General features: G+C 35.5%; 1 protein-coding gene across 5 annotated transcripts in view; it reads left to right on the forward strand.

The window, feature by feature from the left end:
* ARAP2 (ArfGAP with RhoGAP domain, ankyrin repeat and PH domain 2) overlaps positions 1–13,599 on the forward strand; it is a 222,008-nt gene extending 208,409 nt beyond the window's left edge. For all 5 annotated transcript variants that reach the window (XM_086705258.1, XM_086705256.1, XM_086705260.1 and 2 more), the window contains 2 exons: positions 4,899–5,033; positions 11,410–13,599. In XM_086705258.1, coding sequence (XP_086561384.1) covers positions 4,899–5,033; positions 11,410–11,793 — 519 coding nt within the window. In that variant the 3' untranslated portion in view covers positions 11,794–13,599. The remainder of the gene's footprint in view (positions 1–4,898; positions 5,034–11,409) is intronic.
* Positions 13,600–24,459: the final 10,860 nt, after the last annotated feature.

The following is a 24,459-nucleotide window of genomic DNA, read 5'->3' on the forward strand; positions in this document are numbered from 1 at the left end:
TCTTTTTTGGCGCTCCAGCAACTCCTTACCTTTGGAGAGGTGTATTGCTTCAAGATGGTGGTGTAAGAAAGAGAGACCTGTTTACCAGAGTCCCACATTCATCTTCATTTAGAAAAGCGTGCCTCTTTCTTCTTGTTCTCCCCATGGCCCGCCTACTCCCCCCACTCTAGCCTTTCCAGAAACAAGGACAGGAGCCCACATTTCTTTAATACTTACTCTGTGCTGGATACTTCAGAAAAGCTAACTCTTGTATTCTTTGTAACAAACCATGCATGACGTTGCTTATAGATGTTTGCTTAGCACCATACAGTTTAGTAGTTCAAACCCAGGAGTGCCAGAAGCTAATACCTATACTCAGTTCCCCATTTAGTCTCCTCTCTAGAGGAGGACTCCGTCTTTGTGAGAAGGGTTAATAGTCTCATTAATAGGATTGGTTTTCTCCCCACTACCTTGTCTGGCTGAATTCCCAGCAGTGCTTCCCATAAGAGCATTGAAATTCACTGGTAACGATTAAGTTGCCACTCTTTATTACTGAGGACACACTTCCCTGTTTCTCTTATAAGTGGGAAGTTAATTCACCCCCAAATCTGGCCTTTGTTTTGAAAACCATTTTCTGTGTTCATTTAATTTATTAACCTTTCCAGTGGTTAATAAACACTGCTCTTCTCAGTCTGACGCTGAGGTTACTACCTGAAAACACATAGGCAGGAAAAGACTTAACTTTTTAGAGATTTTTCCTCTTTTTTGTGCCTTTTTAGAAATTCAGATATTAAATCCTTAAAAAAAATGTAAACTAGATTTGAAGTGTTTTAGTAAAATTGGAACCATAGAGTCAAAAGTATTACAGTGTCTGTGGTACAACTACTCTGATTTGTTTTTATGATTGAAGTCACTAGACTCTGTGGTTGAAAATCAAGGTATAAATAGCCAGAAAGCAGAGGTTGCTCTCATGGACAGCTTATTCCCCCCTGCCTCAGCTATCCTTCCTTGTCCTGGCCTTAGGGATTCAGCCCAATTACTTTTCCTCTGTTCTTTCCAGTGCTTAGGATTAAGGTAAACAAAAAGGCCTTCTTGGATTTAAGGATTTAATGGCTCACCTCCACAGGGAGGCAGAAAACTAGCAAATGTTGTTTTATGTGTGTGTGTGTGTGTGTGTGTGTGTATACATATATGTTAACACACACACCAACAGTTAAGTGCTTCTTACAATGAGTTCTTACTGGTGTGCAGAATAGTTTTATAATATCCATCCCCATTTTCACTCCTGCTTCAAAAGTCCTTTAGATTTCACCTGATGTGTCATTCTCAGAGAAACTCTCCCTGATCTTCAGACCAGTCAGATCTCAGGCTAGAGGAACCCTTAGCATTCTTTACCTCAGTTGTAGCACTAATTAGAAAGTACTGTGTAATTAGATTTTTCATGTCTGCCTCTCCGACTAAAATGTACACTTGATGACAAGAAAGGCTCTGTCAGTCTTATTAGACCTAGATGTATACTTGCACCATAGAACCCAATCCTATTTACAAAATACATGCTTAGGTAGTATTTCTAAAATAAGACAGGGAGAGAACATAATTTGACAAAATTTCAAATAGATATTAGTGTGATACAATAATAAAATAAGCAACAGAAAGGAGAGGATGTGACTGGGTTAAGGAAGGGCACTAACTAGGAAATGTTCTCAGGAAAATGCCTTTCTAAACAGGTGACAGGTATGCGGACACCTGTCTGAAATTAGGGAGCAGGTAATGCAGGTATGCAGGAGTGGGGAGAGTGTTCTAGTATAGGGGCCAGCAGGTGCAAGGTCCTGAGATGTCACAATCTTTGTTCCATGAACATCATGAAGGGCTGTGTGAAGAAAGATATAAAAGATGAGGAAGGTAATAAGCAAATCATATAGTCCCAGTTTATGAATTTCCTCTACCACTACACTTCCAATATCCCCTCCCTAACTCACTGATGATCAGTTCACTGATTTTAAAAATTACTAGTAATCATTAAAGAATTTCATTTTTCTACTAGGAAATCTACCACCTTCCCTGCATCTTACAGCCACATAAGTGAGGCTCCCTTCTCTTCCAACTATTTCTTCTGATTACTAAGCACTTTTCTCTAGTCATAAGTACTCAGTGTGCCATACTATATGGTCAATATAGAGGAAAGGTGAGAAATAATCTTCAGAGAGTGAGGAAGCCAATTGCCCAAAGTAGAACTTCAACTTAATGCTGAGTGCTTACTTGAAATTTAAGGTTAAATCTGAAGTGAGATGAATCTATAAGAGGGAGCATCTTTCTCTCTTTCTTCATTGGTTGGTAGGCTCTCTCATAAAGCAAGTAGAATTGGGTTTAACCAGTTTGGGGGCCTTGCCAGGCAGGGATGATGAAAGGAAGCAGCACAGGATGTGGAGATATTTATAAGGAGGTGAGTATCCTTATAGACTGTGAAATCTAAGACGGACTCTGAAGGAAGTGGAGGGTAATGTGGAAAGTAGAATGATAGTAGAGAAGTAAGAGAATGGATTTGGAGGTCTTAAGGAGTCTAAAGGGGTGAATGAAGCTGAATTAAGTTGTAAGAGGTCAGGGTCAGGAAGAGAGAGAGGCAGGCTCACCTCACGTTCATTGCAGCATTACTCACAGTTGCCAAGGTATGTAAATGACCTACGTGTCTAAGGACGAATGGATAAAGATCCGTGTGTGTATGTATATGCTCCCCCACACACATTCAGATATTATTCACCCTCAAACAAGAAAGAAGTCTTGTCATTTTTGACAACATGGATGAATTTGGAGGACATTATGCTGAGTGAAATAAGCCAGACAGAGACTGCAAGTATCACTTACGTGTGGAATTTAAAAATGAAAGTTTAACTCATAGACACAACAAAGTGGTTGCTGGGTGGGTAGGGAGAATAGGTGAAGGTTTACACACTTTCAGCTATAAGATGAATAAGGTTTGAAGATCAAATATAAAAAATGGTCACTGTTGATACAGTTAATACTGTATTGTATAATTGAAATTTGCTAAGACTAGAACTTGAATGTTTTCACCAAAAAAAAAAAAAAGTGAGGTGATAGATGTATTAATTAACTTAATTGGGGGGAATTCTTTCACAATGTATACATATATCAAATTGTCACATTGCACATTTTCAATATCTCACAGTTTTGTCAGTTATACCTCAAGGCTGGAAGGATGGGGAAAAAATAGTGGGAGACAGAACTGAAGATTTTGGGGTGTGATCACTGGTTATAATAATGAAAGTATGATCCTCAGCCATGTGATCCATAAAGTGTAGGACCTTTAAGATCATTTATAGAAAACTATGAATGTCATAATATATTACTCAGATACAGTGTTTTGTACTGTTGGGGAAAATACCTCTTGGATTCATCTGATAAGAACTAGTTAGCCAGTACACAGAACACTGTGTATATCACATCAGAAAAAGCAAGACTGTGTTTGCTCTTTGATTTCTCTATCATTTAACACATGTACTGTATAAAGTGTAAGCATAATCCATAGGGTTAGTGAATTCCTTTCCAGCCAGTTTTCTTTTAGCTTTACATGTTGGGAACATCCCAATTATATAATATCAAAATTACTTTTACCAAGTTTAGGGCTTTGACATAAAAATAGCATTATGAAGCTTGTAACTTTCTCTCTGAAATATTTTATAATCTACCATTATAGATTTGCTGAGCCAAAATAAACACTTCACTAAAACTCAAGGGTAGATCTGATGCATATACACTCAGTCTCATAATAAAGATCTGCACTGTAGGATCATTGAAGATTAAATGAGATTTTATTTATATGTAGTATATATGTTGTGAGATTATATACACTGATAATCACAAAGTCTGGTGTATGTCCCTCAATATAATCTTGCCATTATATATGGGTACACAGCAAATACTTGTTGAATCCTTTGCTGTAAAATACATTAAGATACTAATTGAAATAAAAGGCAGGAATGCGCTGAATCTTAATAGAGAAAAAAAGAATAGGTTTTAGCTAGACAGTTTACCAAAAGGCTTTCATTTCAACAGAACATCCATAAAGCTTATCATTTTATAATTGGTATTCTGTAGTTCTTTCATAGATTGTTGTCTGAAAATCAATTTCCTTTTGCCAACTTCTGGAAAGTTAATCTACCCTGAGGAGTAGAAAAATTCTTTAAATATTTTTCTTTTATATGCATATCTGATGGATTTATCACTCAAGAGCTTATATTTTTACCTGTGGATATTTCTCCCCAATGCAAAATTAATTTTTCTCCAGTCATATCTATAATTGCTCAGTTGGCCAGAATATGTAGTCAATAATTTGAGAACAAATGTGCCATACTCGGTTGTACAATGATTTTCAGTATAAATGTCTGTGTGCAAGGTAATTTCTTTGGAATTCAATTAGATGAAAAAGTAACATTTTTCAAAAGGTCATAAAATGAGGCTGATGTTTCTGATGGCCATGCCTTAGGTTGATTTGAGGTCTATATGGTCAAATTGTTTTTACACTAAAATTGTCTTTAGTAGAGGGAGAAAATATGTGCATAGTTACTTTGATTACAGGGCCTAGAAAAATAGACAAGTGTGTTATTTTTCTCCCACAAAGAGATTTGCCAGTTTCATCAAATATTTTCCTCCTTTTGATTTGATAAGTAGTACATAAGCCATGTATTTGAAACTTTGAATGGAGACCTCAAAGTTCTGTTCACTTAAGAGTTTTACATCCTCAAGCAATGCTGCTACCAGAGTCAACATCATAGTTACAAATGGCATTCTCATGGAAAGCAGATCATTTGATTTGGAAATATGGAAAAGGAGCCAAGTAACTGTAACATGATCTACTACATAATAAAATAACACACCAACAGCGAGAAATTGTGTTTCCACAGCATGAAAATGACATATTGCCACCAGCTGGAAAGGAACGAAAACGTTCTATAACCAAAAATCCCAAAATCGGAGGTTTGCCTCTAATTCCAATCCAGCATGAGAAAAGTGCAACCCAAGCCAGGAAAAATATTGAGGTAGGTTCAGAATTTATTTGTTTTATATTAATTATAACTGGCTTCAAAAACTCAACAGTAATCTTTGGAAAGCATGGTATACAAATCATATCCTGCAAGAAAACATTATGTATGAATAACCCTATGATCCTCTTTAAGTTTTATATCTTAAGTTTTCTTAAAGAGTTTTAATAATGTCATTGGCAGGGCAATTAAATATGCATAATACCACTTACTATCTGTAACATAGGCAACTTTAAATATGTATTCAGAGGTCCATATGGTAAAATTACAGTCTCAAATTAGTCATACAAGTTCACTTCTAACACGTTTAGGATGAGCCCAGGGCCAATTATGTCTGGATCCATAGTAACTATACTTTCTAGTAACACAGTCAAATCCCAGTGGTTTGGGAACTGATGCGGTGTCGCAGTTAATTTAAGGAACTGCAGGATGACCCCTGAGCATCAGTAAAAATGATGTGGCATCTTTCAGGACAGCGGCTTTGTTCTCCTTCTCACCTTGAGGGGCAGGGGCAGGGAGAACATAAGTAGCATCACTCTTCACTTGAAGTTTAGTCTCTTCAGGAAAGGACATGAGCTGTTTGCACTTAAACCTCATTAGATGCTTTGGGAATAATGCATGTTTCAGTGCTTTAGTTGAGCCCCTCCAAGCAAAAAAAAAAAAAAAAAAAAAAAAAGTTCTTCAAGCCTAGGTTTGGGACTGAGTGGTTTGAATCTCTCTCTTAAATTTTAAAAGACTAAAGCTATTTTAACTTAGTGATCAGATTTAAAATTTTTTTCTATGTATATCTTTCCTTGAACATTTATCCCAATGTAATAATATTCCTCTTCACTAAAAGATAAAAGCTTTGAAATACCGGTTTATTTCCTTCTGCACTTACATTAAAAAAAATTTTTTTAAGCATTCTGCACAATTATGGGTTCCTAAAATAATCTAGAATTTCAAAATTCTAAGAGTCCCATTTCCCAGGAACTCACATTAGGAAACAGTTTAAACAAACGAGACAAACCTGTTACCCCAGCTTCTTCTGACATTGCCTTGGGATGAGTTATGGAGCAAAGCAAATCAAAAGACATTAACCAGTATCCAGTATAGGATTAGGATGATGACTAAATATATAGTATAATAATTTGTTAACTATTCTCAAATCCAGAATTTCAGAGACAATTTTTTTCTTTTTTATCATACTTAAGATCAGAAAACTGATAAACTCCAAACTATAAAGACCTTGTGATAAGCTCTTAATTCCATGAAATCTTAACTGCTAGAAAATTTATGAACAATTAAGCTAAATTAACCTTTTTATAAATTTTGCACATGGGGTGATTCAACAAATTTGGCAGAGAAAGATTTTAAATGCTCTAGTGTTGGGAAAACATTGAAAGTTTAAAAAGCATTAAAACACTATTAATAGAAATTGAAAATTGCATATTAACCATTAAAATGTTTGTTACAGAATTAGATTCATGTAAATATTTAAGAAAATACATTTATAAAATAATCACTTTTGGTCCTTTGTTTTAAAAATGGAAAATGGCTTAAAATACTGCTAAATGGGATATATTCATAGTCACATCAATGGATGTATTCAAGAACTGTTTTTCAAACAAGGTGTTGGCAGATTGGCAAATTTGGTGCTTTGGCCATTTGGTAATGCCCCATTTCATGTCTTGGTTTCATGAGGTTCTATTGAAAGTTGGAGGAGAATACCTCACTCAGGCAGGCAGTCATCCTGGAAAAATCCACTTCCAAAATTAATTGAGTGAATTAGTAGTGAGCTAGCTGAATAAGCCAGAGAAAGAAATGGGCCAAAGGAGATCACACACGAGTGGCAAACATGGTACTTAAGAATGCACATACCAGAGGGGCCCCTGGGTGACTCAGTCAGTTGAGCATCCTACTTCGGCTCAGGTCATGATCTCATGGCTCTGTGTTCACAGCTCAGAGCCTGGAGCCTGCTTTGGATTCTCTCTCTCTCAGAAATAAACATTAAAAAAAAAAATGCACATACTAGATCCTACCTGTGATTTGGCTACCTCCGGAGTTCATTGTACTCAGCCTCTTTATCTGCAAGCATGTAGGGATAATAAAAGGCTCTACCTCATATGGCTATTGTGAGGATTCAATGATATCATAGTTGAGAATTTATTAGAATAATGCCTACTGCATAGTTAACATTTGAATCAAAAGGATAAGGAACTTGGAAGACAATATGGGATAATTGTTTCAAAAAAAATTTTTTAAGAATATTTGTAAAACAAATAATAAGCAATGAAGAATGATGAGCAGTTCAAGCAGGAAATGGTGATCTAGAATCTTACCCATCAAACACTTCTATATAGATATTTTTCCAGGGAAGACTTGCAGATTGCTAACAGACACATGAAAAGATGCTCAGCATCACTAATTATCAGAGAAAGGCCAATCAGAGCCACAATAAAATAACCCCTTACACCAGTCAAAATGGCTAGTACCCAAATAACAAGTGTTGATGAGACTGTGGAGACAAAAGAACCCTGGTGCACACTCCCCTGTTGGTGGGAATGTAAATTGGTGCAGCCACCATGGAAAACAGCATGGAAGTTCCTCAGAAAATTAAACATACTATCTAGTAATTCTAATGTGTATTTATCCAAAGAAAATGAAAACATTAATTCAAAAAGATAAATGCCCCCGTGTTTATTGAAGTATTGTTTATAATAGCCAAATTATGGAAGCAGCCCAAGTGTCCATAGCTAAATAGATGAAGTGTTATGTATGTATACAGTGGAATATTATTCAGCCATAAAAAATGAAATCTTCATTTGCAACAACATGGATGGACATAGAAGATGTGGTGCTAAATGAAACAAGTCAGAGAAAGACAAATGCCATGTGATTTCACTTCTGTGTGGAGTCTAAAAAACAAAACACGGAAACCTATCCATAAATACAGAGAACAAACTGATGGTTTCCAGAAAGGAGGAGGGTTGGGAATGGGCAAAATGGATAAAGGGGAGAGGGAGATACTAAAAGATCATGGGAGTAAAAGCACAGCACAGGGAATATAGTCAGTGTAATAGTGTTGTAGGATGACAGATGGTAGCTACACTTGGGGTGAGCACAGCATAACATAGACTTGTCAGATCACTATGTTGTACACCTGAAACTAATGTAACATTGTGTGTCAACTATACTTCAATAAGAAAAAAAGTCTATATTGCTCCTTAATTTTCCCTGGGTAATAGATGCCAAGTAAGTCTTACCGTGGTTAATATTTATTTATAAACTCCCAGTCGTATCCCTATGCTGGTTAGCCATCATTCTCATTCATCTTTCACCTTGGGGGAGGGGTATTTTGTTTTGGTAAAATATACGTAACATAAAACTGTTCATTTTAATCCTATTTAAGTGTAGTTCAGTGGCATTAATTACATTCACATGGTGCAAACATCACAGCTGTCTCCATATTTTAACGTAGTCTAATGAAACTTTGGAATTAAGCTAGGTACTAAATATTTCATCAGTTTTTAGAGCAGATGAAATGTATTTCCCTGAGATATATAAGCATAATTTTTTTCACAAAACTCCAGGTTATAAAATATATTTGTGAAAATATTTATATTCAGCCTGAGTTTGTATGTTTTAATTTCATGTCTGGATTGAATGGAATTTAAGAAAATAAAAAACTGTGTTACATATTTGAAAAATTTTAAACCTTTATTCAATATTTGAAAAGTTATCAATCATATCATAAGTATAGGCACTATACTGGGTTCACATTCGGTGAACAAATCAAAACCCCCTGCTTGCATTGAGTCAACTTGGTAGCAGGGCATTCGGATAATCACACGAGTAAGCACTGCGGAGAAAACTTTTAAACATAATTATATTGAGTGTCTCTTCCATTTATGCTACTCAGTGTCACACATAATACCAGATTAAAATTTCATCTTGTTTCAACATTCATAACTCAAATTCTCCTTCAGATATTTGCTTTCTATGTTTTGCACCTTTTACCAGGGAACTTTCAAAGACATTTCTTCAATTCTTCTTGTGAAAAGAAAAATAACTTTTTTTTCTACTCCACCTACACTCTGATCCAGTTTGTTGGGTATCCTTCCTTTTTCAGTGGGTCCACACTGCCATAAGCTTGACTGTCTGTTGTTTGTTCCTCTGTCTTACACTTTATTCAGTTGTTGTGCTCTGATAATCTGCAGTCAGATGCTCTACCCCTGAGCTATATCCCCTAACTCTTTGATGATCTGATGAGAGTTCTTTATGCCAGAAATTGCCCAGTCATAAGACATCCTGAACACTAGTTAAGAAAGCACGCCTTTATAGTTCAGCAAATGAAAGTGTGCTCTAATTCCCGGATCCAAAAGTGAGTTTTAATTCATAAATATATATTTATTTAATATTATCAATTTATATTTAATATTTATATTTAATAGGAATATATTTAAGTTATATATTAATACACATTAATTTCAGTATTTTCAGTTATTTCAGTATTTTCAGAAAGACTGGATCTGCAGGGTTCTAAAAGACATTGTGTGGGAGGAAGGATTTCACTGGTCGGGTATTAGAGGAGGAGGAAAAGAGCAGAAAAAGAAGTCAAACATATTTCTCTGCCATAGACCTGCTCAACATCTTTAATATACTAATATGTACTGTGAGTCTCAAAGAGGGGGCTGTAGTACAAGTATAGGGTGTATCCCCAAATCCTATAGCCACATACATGACACTGTAGGAATTACACATATACCAACATATGACACATTTAAGCAGAAATGAATTGGAAGAGGCAAGTTTGAAATGAAAGTCAATACCTCGGCCACAGCAACTTCTTACTAGACTTGTCTCCAGAGGCCAGGGAAACAACAAAACTAAAAGGCAACTGACAGAATGGGAGAAGATACTTGCAAACGACATATCAGAAAAAGGGTTCCTATCCAAAATTTATAAAGAACTTAACAGTCTAGTGAAGAAATGGGCAAAAGATATGGACACTTTTCCAAAGAAGACATCTAGATGGCTAACAGACACAGGAACAGATGCTCAGCATCACTCATCATCAGGAAATACAAATCAAAACCATAATGAGATACCACCTCACACCTGTCAGAATGGCTAACATTAACAAATAAGGAAACAACAAATGTTGGCAAGGATGCGGAGAAAGAATTCTCTTTTGCACTGCTGGTGGGAATGCAAACTGGTACAGCCACTCTGGAGAACGGTATGGAGGTTTCTCAACAAATTAAAAATAGAACTACCCTGCAACCCAGTAATTGCTCTACTAGGTATTTATCCAAAGGCTACAAAAATGCTGACTCAGAGGGGCACATGCACCCCAATGTTTATAGCGGCACTATTGACAATAGCCAAATTACGGAAAGAGCCCAAATGTCCACTGACTGATGAATAAAGAAGAGGTGGTATATACCCATACATACATACATACAATGGAATATTGGCCAACAAAAAGAATGAAATCTTGCCATTTACAACAATGTGGATGGAACTAGAATGTATTATACTAAGCAAAATGTCAGAGAAAGATAAATATATGATTTCACTCATATGTGGAATTTAAGAAACAAGACAGATGAACATAGGGGGAGGGAAGGAAAAATAAGGTGAAACTAGGGAGGCAAACCATAAGAGACTTAAATACAGAGGCCAAACAGAGTTGCTGGAGGGGTGTTGGGTCGGGGGATGGGTTAAATAGGCAGTTGGCATTAAGGAGGGCACTTGTTGGGATGAGCACCGGGTGTTTTATGTAAGTGATGAATCACTAACTGCTATTTCTGAAACCATTATTACACTATTTAACTAACTTGGATTTAAATAAATTTTTTTAAAAAGGTGATGAGAGTCAATCTGAATAACCTGAGAGACCTCTTTGAAGCTATAATTTAAGTGTATGTTAAAATGAATTTCCATGGTCTACCTTTCATTTGATTTTATACCTGTAAGATGACTGTATTGATCTCTTGGTCAGTGAATTCTGACATGCCACTTGTGTCAAAGTAAAGTTAGAACCTAAGTCACAGAAATAAGCTCAAAATAAGAAGCATGCACATTTCTGTGGAATGTGTTTTCTTTTTTTTTTTTTTCAACGTTTATTTATTTTTGGGACAGAGAGAGACAGAGCATGAACGGGGGAGGGGCAGAGAGAGAGGGAGACACAGAATCGGAACCAGGCTCCAGGCTCTGAGCCATCAGCCCAGAGCCTGACGCGGGGCTCGAACTCACGGACCGCGAGATCGTGACCTGGCTGAAGTCGGACGCTTAACCGACTGCGCCACCCAGGCGCCCCTGGAATGTGTTTTCAATGTAAATTGTACCGAATCCTGCTTTCTCCTGAGATGTTGTATTTTATTTTCAGAGTGCGAGAGCAGAGCTGGAACGGCTGAGGCTCAGTGAAAAGCGTGACCAAGAGCTTGGGGATGTCAGCTTAAGGGAGAGAGCCTCCATGGTGGCCCAGTGCCTGGAGCACAAGGACGAGAAACTTCGAACTAGAACCAGAAAACATCGGAGTTTCAACTGTCTGGAGGACACGGAGGCTGAGGTCCTTCATGGGCAACAGAAAAGCCAGAAAGCCCTCAAGACATGGAGGAAACCCGAGGACAGCAATGGCAAAGCTGTTTTAGACTCTGATAGTAAGTTACCATCAAAGGTTATTGAAGAACTTAGCCTGGTTCTGCAACGGACAAGAGCCCTTCCAAAAGACTTACAGGATGAGCAGGTCTTGCAGAAAGAGATAAAATAGTTTTGCAGATTATTTTTTTGTAATATTGTATACAGTGTTTGCGTGCAAACCAGAAACCAAACAGTAATTCATGGTTTGTGAGATTTGTCTAGCTATACATAAGCATTTAAATAGCATTTTAAAATGTATGTGTACATATGTGATAAGTGTAAGATTATGGTTTTTTTGGCCTGAACAAAATTTGTACCGTTTAAGTGTATTAACCTTGTGTAAGAAGGCATTGGGTTACTGTGAGTCAGCCAGGCTTTTACAGTAGTTGTCTGTTGAATGGTGTAATTTATGAGCAGAAATCTCAAACTGTACTGTATTGTATAAAATGTTTTAACTGAAGCCTATGAAACTATATGTATCACATTTTGCACTTTGAGAAACCTTGTATATTAAGTTACCATGTTTTTAGGTTTACATCATATGGAAAAGAAAGGGAAGTTGTAAAGAGGAAGGATTTATTTTAGTGGCTGCCTGTCAAACATTGGAGTTTTCAAATGAAGCAAGAGTTAACAAAAAACCAAGGAGGTCCATTAAGATTCATTCTAGTTCACTATGGACCAGAACTTATTAATGAGGAACTGCCTGGTAAGAAAAAAAGTCTAGTGACTGCTTCCCAAGGTAATGTTCAGCCAACAAACACGAATCATGGCACTGGCCACACTTACTTATGGTGTTAGGGAACCATCCATGGTGTGCATTCACTACTCTCCAGTTCTTCGCAGGTGGCTGCTGAGAAGAAACTTAACACTGCATTGAAGACCTGGCATGGTTGCCATTTGCACTGACTGTTGCTGTGTACATTTTTTTAAAATTCCTTACTATGGATTTTGTACAAATTCATTATCACACGGTTTTGTTACTGTGTTTTAATTTTTTTTTGTCATTGCTTTACCTTGTATTTCATTTCTTGTTATTTTAAGTAAGGTTGTGATCTCTTTCTCCACAACGTCATAATTAACTGGAAATATACAACACATGGCCATTTTAGAGTGGGGGATAGTTTACCCCACTTTTGGCAGCTACCAGTTCACATTTAATCAGGTCTCTTTTAAAAAAAAAAAAGTAGTCTCCTCCTGTGCCTAATAAATGATAAAGCCCTCTGTTTTTTGCCTCCACATTAGGGTCAGCTACTGAGTTGGTGGTTTTCCTCCAACAGACGATACTAAGTATAGTTCACTTTAGCGACAGCGCGTTTCATCCATTTCCTAAGAATTTTGTTAGGTCTGATGAGGTTTGATTAAAATTATCTTATTTCAGCCACTTATTTTACCCCCCTTTTCAGGGTCTTCTTCAGAATCTGTTATACGAAAGCCCATACTTCTGTGAGTCTGGTCATTGTATAGGAATGTACTCTTAAATACTCTGAATTTCTTCCTTGTAAAATACTGATCACTTCTATTTGGTGGTGATAAAATAGTTTACCATGGAGGTGTGATATTTATTCTTTAAATCTGTACTGATTAAAAAAAAAAATTCGAAAGAAACTGCAGGTCAGTTTATGAAATAGGTGGCAGCGCTGGGGAGCCTTCATGTAAAGCAAGAAATCATGGTACTTAGGAAAAAGAACCTAAAACTATTATCCCTAATAAATTATAATATTTATGGGATGAGGCATATGGACTATAATTGACCATGGGAAAGTAGCTGGAGTTTTTTACCTGCCTTCTCTGAAGACTTTTGAAACTTGAGCTTAGAATCAAATAGCTCTGTTTCCCTTCCTTTCCTGTATGTTTGTCTCCATTTTTCAAGAGTAAGATAAGGGCTAACGATGACATCTCATATTTTGAATAAAAATTCAGTTGTTTTACAAGTTCACTTGAATGTGATTATTTTCTGAAGTTAAAGGTTATTTAGAAATAAATCTGATCATCTTACCTTTTCTCTTTTTTAATCATTTGAATTTATTATATATACTTCAAACAAGCTTTCATTTTTTCCAAACATCATTATGAATATTCTGTTATTTTAAATGATTAATATACACAGATGTGACACAAACATATTGATGGTCCTCTTTCATTTCTATAGCCCTAAGATTAATTACAAGGCATGGATTTTAAATATTTGACCTCTAAACAAATCACTACCTGACGATTTATCCAAATGGCATTGAGAATTCAGAACTAAGCACAAGTAATTGAAGCAAAATATGACTTGTGTACATTAATAGCTGCCAGTTTGCATTGTTTAGAGGACAATTTATAATTCTAAAATACACATAACTGTATATTGCAAAAGGAAATATTTTTGAAAATGCATCAAATTTATTTGAAGAGATTGTACTGTTCAGATATTTTCATGTTTGCTCAAACTTTTGATAATTCCTCTGGAGAAAAGATGATTAAACTTTTACCATCTTATGGGACACCCTGGTAGAGCATACTACTCTTGATCTCGGGGTTGTGAAGTATGAGCCCCACATTGTGTATAGAGATTACATTAAAAAAAAAAAAAAAAAAAAACTTTATCTTAAAACTATCTGCACCAAAAGTTTGATAATTATCATTCACTCGTCAAAAGATAGAATTAGGGGCACCTGGGTGGCTAAGTCAGTTAAGCATCTACTTCAGCTCAGGTCATGATCTTGTGTTCCATGAGTTCAAGCACCGTGTCGGGTTCTGTGTTGACAGCTCAGAGCCTGGAGCCTGCTTCAGATTCTATGTCTCCACCTCACTCTGCCCCGCCCCTCCCCTCCCCTCCCCTCCTCTCCTCTCTCTCTCTCTCTCTCTCTCACAAACATTAAAACAAGAAGAATTATGTTTATAACGCGAACAGTTTTCTGTCATGTGTACGTTTATCTCTAATCATTTGGAAATGCAAAGCACAGAAATGAATATTACAGGTAACGAAAGTTTATCTGTTTTATATCTCAGTTATTTTTATTGCAAATGTTCTAAGCTAGTATTGTATATTCCTATCCTCTCTGCTATGGTATCATATGTTGAATGTAAACTTAATAATTCAGATAACTCTATAGATTTAAGACCTTTTATGAATTATAGGATTAGTGTTCAGAATCTAAATGTCCTTATCTGAGAACTGGGAATAATACCTATCTGGTAGGCATTTTGTGATGACTAATTTTATACATATATATATATATATATATATATATATATATACACACACACACATATATATATTTATATGTGTGTGTATAGACATACACACACACACCTATTGCATAGAGGTTTAATAAATATTACTTATTAACGTATTAGTTTTTCTAGCTGTCATTTGGTTCAAGTTCTGAGGCTTCCTACTGGTTTTAAAATTGCCTCTATCAATTTTTTTCCCTTTTCTTTTAAAATATGCACTAATACAACAGGTTACCATAGGTCGTGGGCTGAATTGTGTTCCTCCAAACTCCATATATTGAATCCCTAATCCCCAGTACCCCAGAATATGGAATATTTAGAGATGAGGCCTTTAAAGAGTTGATTATTAGTATGGGCCCTGATCAAATCTGACTGGTGTCCTTAAAAAAGGAAATTTGGACACATGAAGAAACACCAGGGGATATATGTGCACAGAAGAAAGACTGGGTGAAGACATGGCAAGAGGCCAGCTTTCCGCAAGCCAAGGAGAGAGGCCTCAGACAAAACCAAACTCTTTAACATCTTGGTCTTAGACTTCTAGCCTCTAGCACTGTAAGAAAAAGTCCTATTGTTTAAGCTACCCAGTCTGTCATATTTTGTTAGTGAAAGCCCTAGCACACTTTTATGTTAAATAAAGATGTCGGATAAACAGAATACTTACAAGTATCGGTTCTTACACTCTTGTTCCCCCACATCTCAGAATATCTTGGTAACATGACATCAGTGTAATCAATACCATGTAATATTATAGCTATCATAATGATTAATGGAGGATGAGAGACCATGTGGAGATATAACTGCTTAGAAGTCAGCTAGCAAGGTAACTTAAATGCTGAAGTAATACAGCATAAACCATTGAAATTTTGCCCAGCAAAATTATAGCTTGGGCCTGCTTGTAAAGATTCAAATTCTATGACATCAAGAACACTCTTCCTGCAGAGAAGATGCCAACCCTTCACATACTTGAAAGAGAATACTGTGAATCCTTTCAACGAACAACTCAGATCTTGAGTTCAATAACGGGAGTATTCACTAGACTAGGTAGAGACATAAAGTCATGTCAGTCAACACAGATAAGCCAAACCATAATCCTACTGCCTGAGACTGGATCAAAATTAACCTTCATCAAATCAAAGTGACGTGTATATCATTAGAGGGGATCTCATCTTCCCTTCCAGCAAACTGTCTCACTTACCAACTTTTTCATCCCCTCCCATTTTCTCTCTGAACCCTCTTCATTCAGCCTTCTGTTCCCTGCCATTTACCATAACTGCTGCCGGTAAGGTCAAAACAACCTCATTGCTAATTCAAATGGTCACTTTTCAGTCATTTCAGTCATCGTACCTGACCATTCACCATCTGTAGCATTTGACACAGTTGGTCATCCCGCCTTTGTGAAATCTATTCTAGCATTGGTCCCCATGATATTTCTGTCATGTGGTTTTCTTCTTCTTCACTAGTCAGTCTTGGATCCCCTAATGGATACTCATCTCTATATAAATGAATTCCTAGAGGAACCCATCTAATCTCATAGTTTCAAATATAGTACATATTCGTGTCTATCCCATGCATTTAGTTCCAGCCTGGACCTACCCACTGAGCTTCTGACTGTAATTTACATTTCCACTGAGTGTCCAGCTGTCATCTCAAATACACTATATCTAAATCTCTTTATCCTTTCCATTCTACCCTCTTCTGCCCTTCCCAGGACTCAGGTACAGACAGATTAAGCAGATTATTCAGGTAATGATAAGCAAAGTTGGCATTTGAATGCAGGCAGTCTAGCTCAAAAGTCCACACTTCTCCACTCTGCATTAGATTGTTCAGGCCACTGACCTATCTCACCTGAAAGATTACAAAAGATTCAACTTTTCTCACTTGTACTATGTGGAACAAATCACAGACTAATCTTTTTAAATAAAAGCCAAATTAATCTTCTTAAATATAAAATAGTCTCTCCTACCAACCCCTGAATAGGTTTCTATTTCTGTTAAATGGAATGTAATCTATAAATGGAAGCCCTGGAATAATTGGTTTCAATGTGCCAACTGCTACTTCTGTCATCTCACCAATCCTCACCTCCCTCACTTTGCTACAAGCATACTTGTTCCTCAAAATCACCAAACATGAAAATGCTTTAGCTTTGCAGGAACTATTCCCTGTCAGTAGCACACAGTCCAGACATACACGTCTTACCTTCATTTATGTCATCAAATAGCTCCTTACCAGACAGACCTTCTCTAAACATCCCATATAAAATGGCATCATCACTTTCTATCCCTGTATCTTCTTAACATAGGAATTCATCACCATCTAACAATGTACATATTTATTAGTATATATTTTAAGTGTCTAATTATTTACACTAGAATCTGTCAGTGTAGAATCTTAGGTCATCACTATATTCCCAGCACCCAGAACAGTGCCTGTACCATAGTCTATAGTCACTAGTGAAATATACAGTAAATAAATGAAGTCATGGCATAAGGAAATAGTTTGAAGAAGAAAAGTCATCCCACCAAGAGCTAGGAACAATGGATTAAAAAATTTTTATAAAGTCTATTGCTGAAAGCAGTAGGAATAAATGTGCCAATATTCTCAGGAAGTAGGAACATTCAAGATGTGAGCTGATATTGTACAGCTTCTCTTTTTCTGGGGCTATTCACAGAATCTATGCATAAGGAAATAAGTTGAAAATAATCTGGTCTTTGATCAAGTTGAGAGATGCTTTTCACAGAGAGATAAATCAGCAGAGATTTTGGACTCTTGTATAGCTAAGGAGGCAAATTTGGAGACTCAAGGGACAAAAATCTCAGGAAGGGAAAAATAAAAACTGACTATAGCTGGTTTCCCCTTTTAAGACAACTTACTGAATAATGATGCCTATGGCAGTAGGCTAATAAGCTCAGTGAGAAGTCTTCTATAGCAGAGTTGAGTTTTTTGTAGGCTTCTAGTACTAAGAAATCAAAGATTCAAGTTTATTTACTATCATGGAGAGGTTCCCTTGTGAACATACAAGCTCCAGTTGGAATCCTGAGAGATCCATATGGTCAGAGCAGGTATGAATTGGAATCTTAACAGAGCATGGTCAAAACTGCCTCACGAACTCAATTCAGTTTAGACCCTGATTGGGTCAAGATTATCATCTTCCTCTATTAAAAGAGGAAAACATAAATACTCTCTGAAGAAATATATTATGTAGAGCTTCAAAAAATCTTTTCACTATCTGGCATAAAATAAAAGGCATCCACCCTTCTGATACTAAAACCAGATAAAGACACTCCAAAAAAAAAAACAAAACTACAGGCCAATATCCCTGATGAACACAGATGAAGAAACCCTCAACAAAACAGCAAACTGAATCCAACAATACATTAAAGAATCATTCACTATGATTAAGTGGGATTTATTTCTAGGAAGTAAGGATGGTTCTATATTCACAAATCAATCAACATGATACATCACATCAGTAAGACAAAGGATCAAAACCATATGATCATTTCAACAGATGAAGAAAAAGCATTTGACAAAGTAAAATATCCATTCATGCTAAAAACCCTCAACAAAATAGGTTTAGAGGGAACATACTCAACATAATAAAAGCAATATAAGAAAAACCCACAGCTGACATTATATGCACTTGTAAAAAACTGAGAACTTTCTCCTAAGATCAGGAACAAGGCAAGAATGTCCATTCAGCACTTTTATTGAACACAGTACTGGAAGTCCTAGCCACAGGAATCAGACAAGAAAAAAGAATAAAAGTCATTGAAATTGGTAACAAAGAAGTAAAACTTTTACTATTTTCAGATGACATGATACTGTACATAAAAAACCTCAAGACTCTACCAAAAAAAAATTTGGCAATTGAGAAATGAATTAAGTTGCAGGATACAAAAACAATGTACAGAAATCCACTGCAAACCAAATTTAACAATACATTTAAAAAATCATTCATCATGATCAAGGGGTATTTATTGGAGAAATGCCAGGGTGGTTCGATATATCCAAGTCAATCAATGTGGTACATCACATTCATAAAAGAAAGAATAAAACCACATGACCCTCTCAATAGATGCAGAAAACACATCTGACAAAATACAAATCCATTCATAATAAAAGCTTTCAACAAAGGTTTAAGGAGAACATATCTCAACATAACAAAACCATATATAAGAAACCTACACCTACCATGAAGCTCAATGGTGAAAAACTGAGAGCTTTTCCTTTAAAATCAGGAACAAGACAAGGATGTCCACTCTTAGCACTTTTACTCAACATAGTACTAGAAGTCCTAGCCACAGCAATCAGACAAGAAATAAAAGGCTTACAAATTGGTGAGAAAGGTAAAATTTTGACTAGAGACCTGAAATTCTATATTGCAGAAAATCCTAAATACCACCAAAAAAACTATTACACCTGCTAAATTAATTCAGTAATGTTAGAAAGATATAAAACTAACGTATAGAAATCTGTTGCAATTCTATACAGAAATAATAAAGTAGCAGAAAGAAAACCAAGGAAACAACCCCATTTCCAATTATACCAAAGTGATAAAATACCTAGGAATAAATTTAACCAAGTACTCTGAAAGCCATAAGACATTGATAAAAAAAAAAATGATGATGACACAAGTGGAAAATTATAGCATGCTGATATAAGACTAATATCGTTAAAATATCCATACTACATAAAAGATATTCAGTACAATTCCTATCAAAATACCAATAGCATTTTTTATAGAACTAGAACAAATAATACCAAAATTTGTCTGGAGCCACCAAAGAGCTTGAAGAGCCACAACGATCTTGAGAAAGAACAAAAACTGATAGTATCACAATTTCAGATTTAAAGATATACTACAAAACGTATAATATAAAAATAATTTATAAACGTGCTTATATGGTCAATTAATCTATGACACAGGAGGCAAGAATATACAGTGGGGGAAAAATCTACTCAATAAGTGTTGCTGGGAGCACTGGACATCTACATGCAAAACAATGAAACTGGATGACTTTCTTATACCATACACAAACATAAACTCAAAATGAATTAAAGACCTAAATGTGAGAACTGAAACCATGAAACTCCTAGAAGAAAATATAGATAGTAATCTCCTTGAGATCAGCCTTAGTATTTTTCTAGATTTGTCTCCCAAGGGAAGGGAAACAAAAGTAAAATTAAACTAGTGGGACTATACCAAAGTAAAAGTTTTGCACAATTAAAGAAACTAATAAAATGAAAAGGCAACCTACTGAATGGGAGAAGATATTCACAAATTACATACCCAATAAGGAGTTAATATCCAAAATATATAAAGAACTTCTACAACTCATCATCAAAGAAACAAATGATCACAATTACAAAATGGGCAGAGACCTGAATAGACACTTTTTTCCAACGAAGTCCTGCAGATATCAGAAAGACACATGAAAAGATGCTGAACATCTCTAATCATCAGAAAATTGCAAATCAAAACTACAATGAGATAATACCTTATACCTGTCAGAATGGCTGGTATCCAAATGACAAGTGTTGGCGAGGACTTGGAGAAAAGGGAAGTCTTGTGCATTGTTGGTGCGAATGCAAAATGGTGCAGCCACTGTGGGAAACATCTCATGAAGAATAGTGGGCACAAATAGGCAAAGAATACCTTACACTCATTCCAGATAAATCAAACTTTGTCTAAGACTTTTAATCATCTTATATAATTACTATAATTGAGGCTTCTTTATAGAATTTTAGTAGAATAACAAACCTAATTTAGTGACAGATGTACTCACATCTGTAAATGGATTCAATCACTTTTTAAATATTGTAAACGTGCTCTTAAACAACCAGTACAACTCAAACACTAGAAACATTTAAGTCATTTCTAACAGTTGACTATTCAACTGACAAAATCAACACCAGGAGTTGTTACATATTTTTAAAGATATAATTTGCCAATCAGTCATTAAGCTTGAACAATAAATTTCTGGCAATACACATTTTAAATTATTACTGCAAAACAAATTCCTGGCCTCATTTGTAATCAACAATCATTATAAAATGTATTATAAGTAACCGAAAGGCCCTTAAGGAATTTCCTATTATGCCACAGGACAAGGTGCTTAATAAATATTTCTTGGATGACTGCATGAATATGAGCAGACATCAGCCTTACACTCAGTGAAAATTATTTCCAGATTTTGATAAATATTTATCTGGCAGTTTGTGGTAATGGTGTAGTATTTTTTTGTTTAGTGTTATCTTGTATACTCATTTGTTCATTTTGCCCTTTTAATTTGCTTTTTTCCCCCTTTGTTAATAGCATTTAAATAGAAAATTGAGATTCTTTCACTTGTTGTATAAAAACATCATTTTATCGTGGATGTCCAGTTCTGGTCTCCCTCAATTCTGATTAAAATTAATTTTCCAGCTTGGTCTTGAAAATGCATGTCCTTATAAATTCCCATTGCAGTTCTGAAATAGTTATATTAAAATTGAATTGCTTTTGGTATGGAATACTAGAAATGTATGCTCATCAGAAATTGTGTAGCTTTTTTAACTTACCAATTATAGTAGGAAAAATTCTGACCCTGAAATAAAGTTGTTGTTTTTTATGTTTTTTAGGAGAAAGCAGTATCATCAAATGCCAATGGTTTACATAATTTTAAAAAGTTTCTAGAACTACTCTTTTCTAGTCCAGTCAAAATTTGTGGATATAAAAAGGTTAGTGTTAAGCCTATTGCACATGAGTAATCCAATTGCTTCTCTGATGTTCTTGGGGGTTAAAACCTTTGAGTAAATTACAGCCTGCACAGTTCAGCAGTTATAGTGATTCATTTAGTTAGGTTATTGTGATATATTGAGCATTTATCATGTACAAAGCATTCACAAAGTGTACCTAACTTGCAGGATTTTTCTTTAAAGAAAAGCAAGATGATATTTTAAAAACATGTAGCATAATGCTAGTCACATTTCTAAACCCTTAGTAAATGTTAGTTCCCTCCTCATTCTTTGTTGTTTTAGTCACTCTTTTATTCCATTTAACAGATATTTATTGTGTACCTACTGTATGGTTGGTATTGAGTTAGCCAGAAATTTCAAAACAGAATCTAAATTTGTGAGATAATCAAGTAGATGACCATGGTTCATCCATAATGAAGATAACTAGCTGAGATTTGATGGAGGTGGCCTAATGCTCCTATCTTCAAGTAAACATAACCTCCCTTTAAATAAATATTTACTTTAACAACTCCAGTCTTTACTCAACTGTTGGAAAGATGCAGAAATATTTCACAAGTACACTTTGAAATATTTTTCTTTTAATGAGAGAAAGTATTATCAATGTCTTTGGAAAATCAAAGCCCAGCAGTTGAATAGGTGGTAATTTCTTTTCTTTAGTTGATCACTTTTAGAAATATGCAGAATTATAGTGGAAAATCATAGTAGTTCAACGAGTTGAACCTAAGCACCAATTTTCAGTGTATGTGTTGGGCGGTGGGGGAGTTTTCCCACCCCACCAAGCAATGTTCCAACACCAGCTGGGTATCCTGTAATTCAACCTAATTACAACATTATCCACCTAAAGACAGTATCAGATTGCACAAGTTAAAGTCTCAGGACTGCTAGGCTGTTCTCCCTCTTTCAGATACCAAAGGTCCAGGTTGTTTCATGTGCTTCTGGCCTATTGGCTGACAATTGGAGGTCCCAACCACCCCCTTCCCTGAGTTCAATTAATTTGCTAGAGTGGCTCAGAACTCAGAAACATTTTACTTACTAGATTATGGTTTATTACAAAAGGATAACACTCAGGAAGAGCCAGAAAGAAGAGATGCAGGAACTTCCACTCTCCCCAAATCTCCACATGATCACCAACCTGGAAGCTCTCCTTTCATGTTTTCATGGAAGCTTTATTACATAGGTATGCTTTTATTTAAGCTTACTCATTTATTTTGAGAGAAAGAGAGGAGAGCAAGTGGGAGAGGTCCAATGCAGAGCTCAAAACCATGAACCATAAGATCACGACCTGTGCCGAAACCGAGTCGGATGCTTAACTGACTGAGCTACCCATGTGTCCCACATAGGTATGTTTGATTAAATCATTGGACATTTGTGACTGAAATCAATTCTTTGGCCCCTCTCCCTGCCCTGGATGTCAGGAGGGAAGACTGAAAGTTCCAACTGTCTCATCACCTGGTTGGCTATACTGACGACCAGACACCATTCTTAGGTGGTGTCCAAAAGCCACCTCATTCACATAAGAAAAGGCAAGCCTTATCACTGCCATTAGAGGAAATGCCAAGGGTTTTAGGAGCTCTTTGCCAGATATAGGGATAAAGACCCAATATATATATATATATATATATATATATATATATATATATATATATATATATATATATATATATATATTTTTTTTTATAAGTCACAATATTACAATAATGGTCTTGGGTGGAAATGGGGGTTGACTGGAATGATAAGGAGGTAACTCTAGAGTGGAGAGTTATGTTCTGTATCTTGATAGAGGTTTAGGCTACACAGATATATGCATTCATCAAAACTCAGAGAATGTACACTAAAAATATATGTGCTTTATTTTACATAACTTTTAGTAAAGAACTGCATGCTAAAGTATTTGAGGAAGTTGGTGAGATGTTTGCAATTTAAATGAATAAAAAATAAGATGAATTCATGGATGAATAGACAGAAAGATAGATAGTATGAATGAGAACTATAGTAAAATGTTAATGGTAGAATCTAGGTGATGGAGTTTAGGTTATTCACTAAAAAGTTTTTCCAGTTTTGCTGCATGTTCAAATGTTTGCATAATAAAGTGCTGGGAAAAAAAGAATACAACCTTAAGTGTGTATATAATTTATTCACTCTGTCTAGTATTTCTGATGTTATTAATAAACGTATTCAGAACTTAATTAAACTGTATTTAATATCAATGCTGTCTTTTCATATGTACCCACTGTTCATTATAGTGAAAGCTATTTCCTGCATGTGTTCCTTTTAGAACTCAATTAACATTGATTTGTCCACTGCTGCAGACTATATTAACACTAACAACTAGAATAAATTAGTGTTTGCTCCTTATGAATAAGTTCAATAACTTGCTGCTTTCATTCCAACTTCCTTTCCAATGTGTACAAATTAAAAGCTATTAATGATTCTGTTTCCTGGCGATTTTATTTTTATATTCACATTCAAATTGCATTCACTGAAATGTATATTTTTCCTAATAAATGTCAGATTACATTGTTTGTTATTTCTATTTAAGAGTTTAATGGCTCTATTTGGATGTTCAACATTTAACTCAAAGAAAATTTCAGAATTTATAAATATAACATGCCCTATTTTTCAGTATGAATTTTTAGAAAGCACTAGGGTAGGGGTCCAGAAAATGGCTAGATTCACTGAAGGTATAAAAAGAGTGCAGAAAGCTATCTGAATTTATTTTTATTAAAAACTTTATTAATATTGAATACATAGATTGACCAAGGACATGTTCACTTGGTTTCCCTCTGTCACATATCACAAGCAGTATCTGAATTTCCTGAAGAAAGAGTGAGTTTTGCAGTAG

The sequence above is a fragment of the Puma concolor genome, chromosome B1 (genome assembly GCF_028749965.1).
Source record: "Puma concolor isolate L17-30 chromosome B1, mPumCon1.1.hap2, whole genome shotgun sequence".
In the NCBI taxonomy this organism is placed as follows: Eukaryota; Metazoa; Chordata; class Mammalia; order Carnivora; family Felidae; genus Puma; species Puma concolor.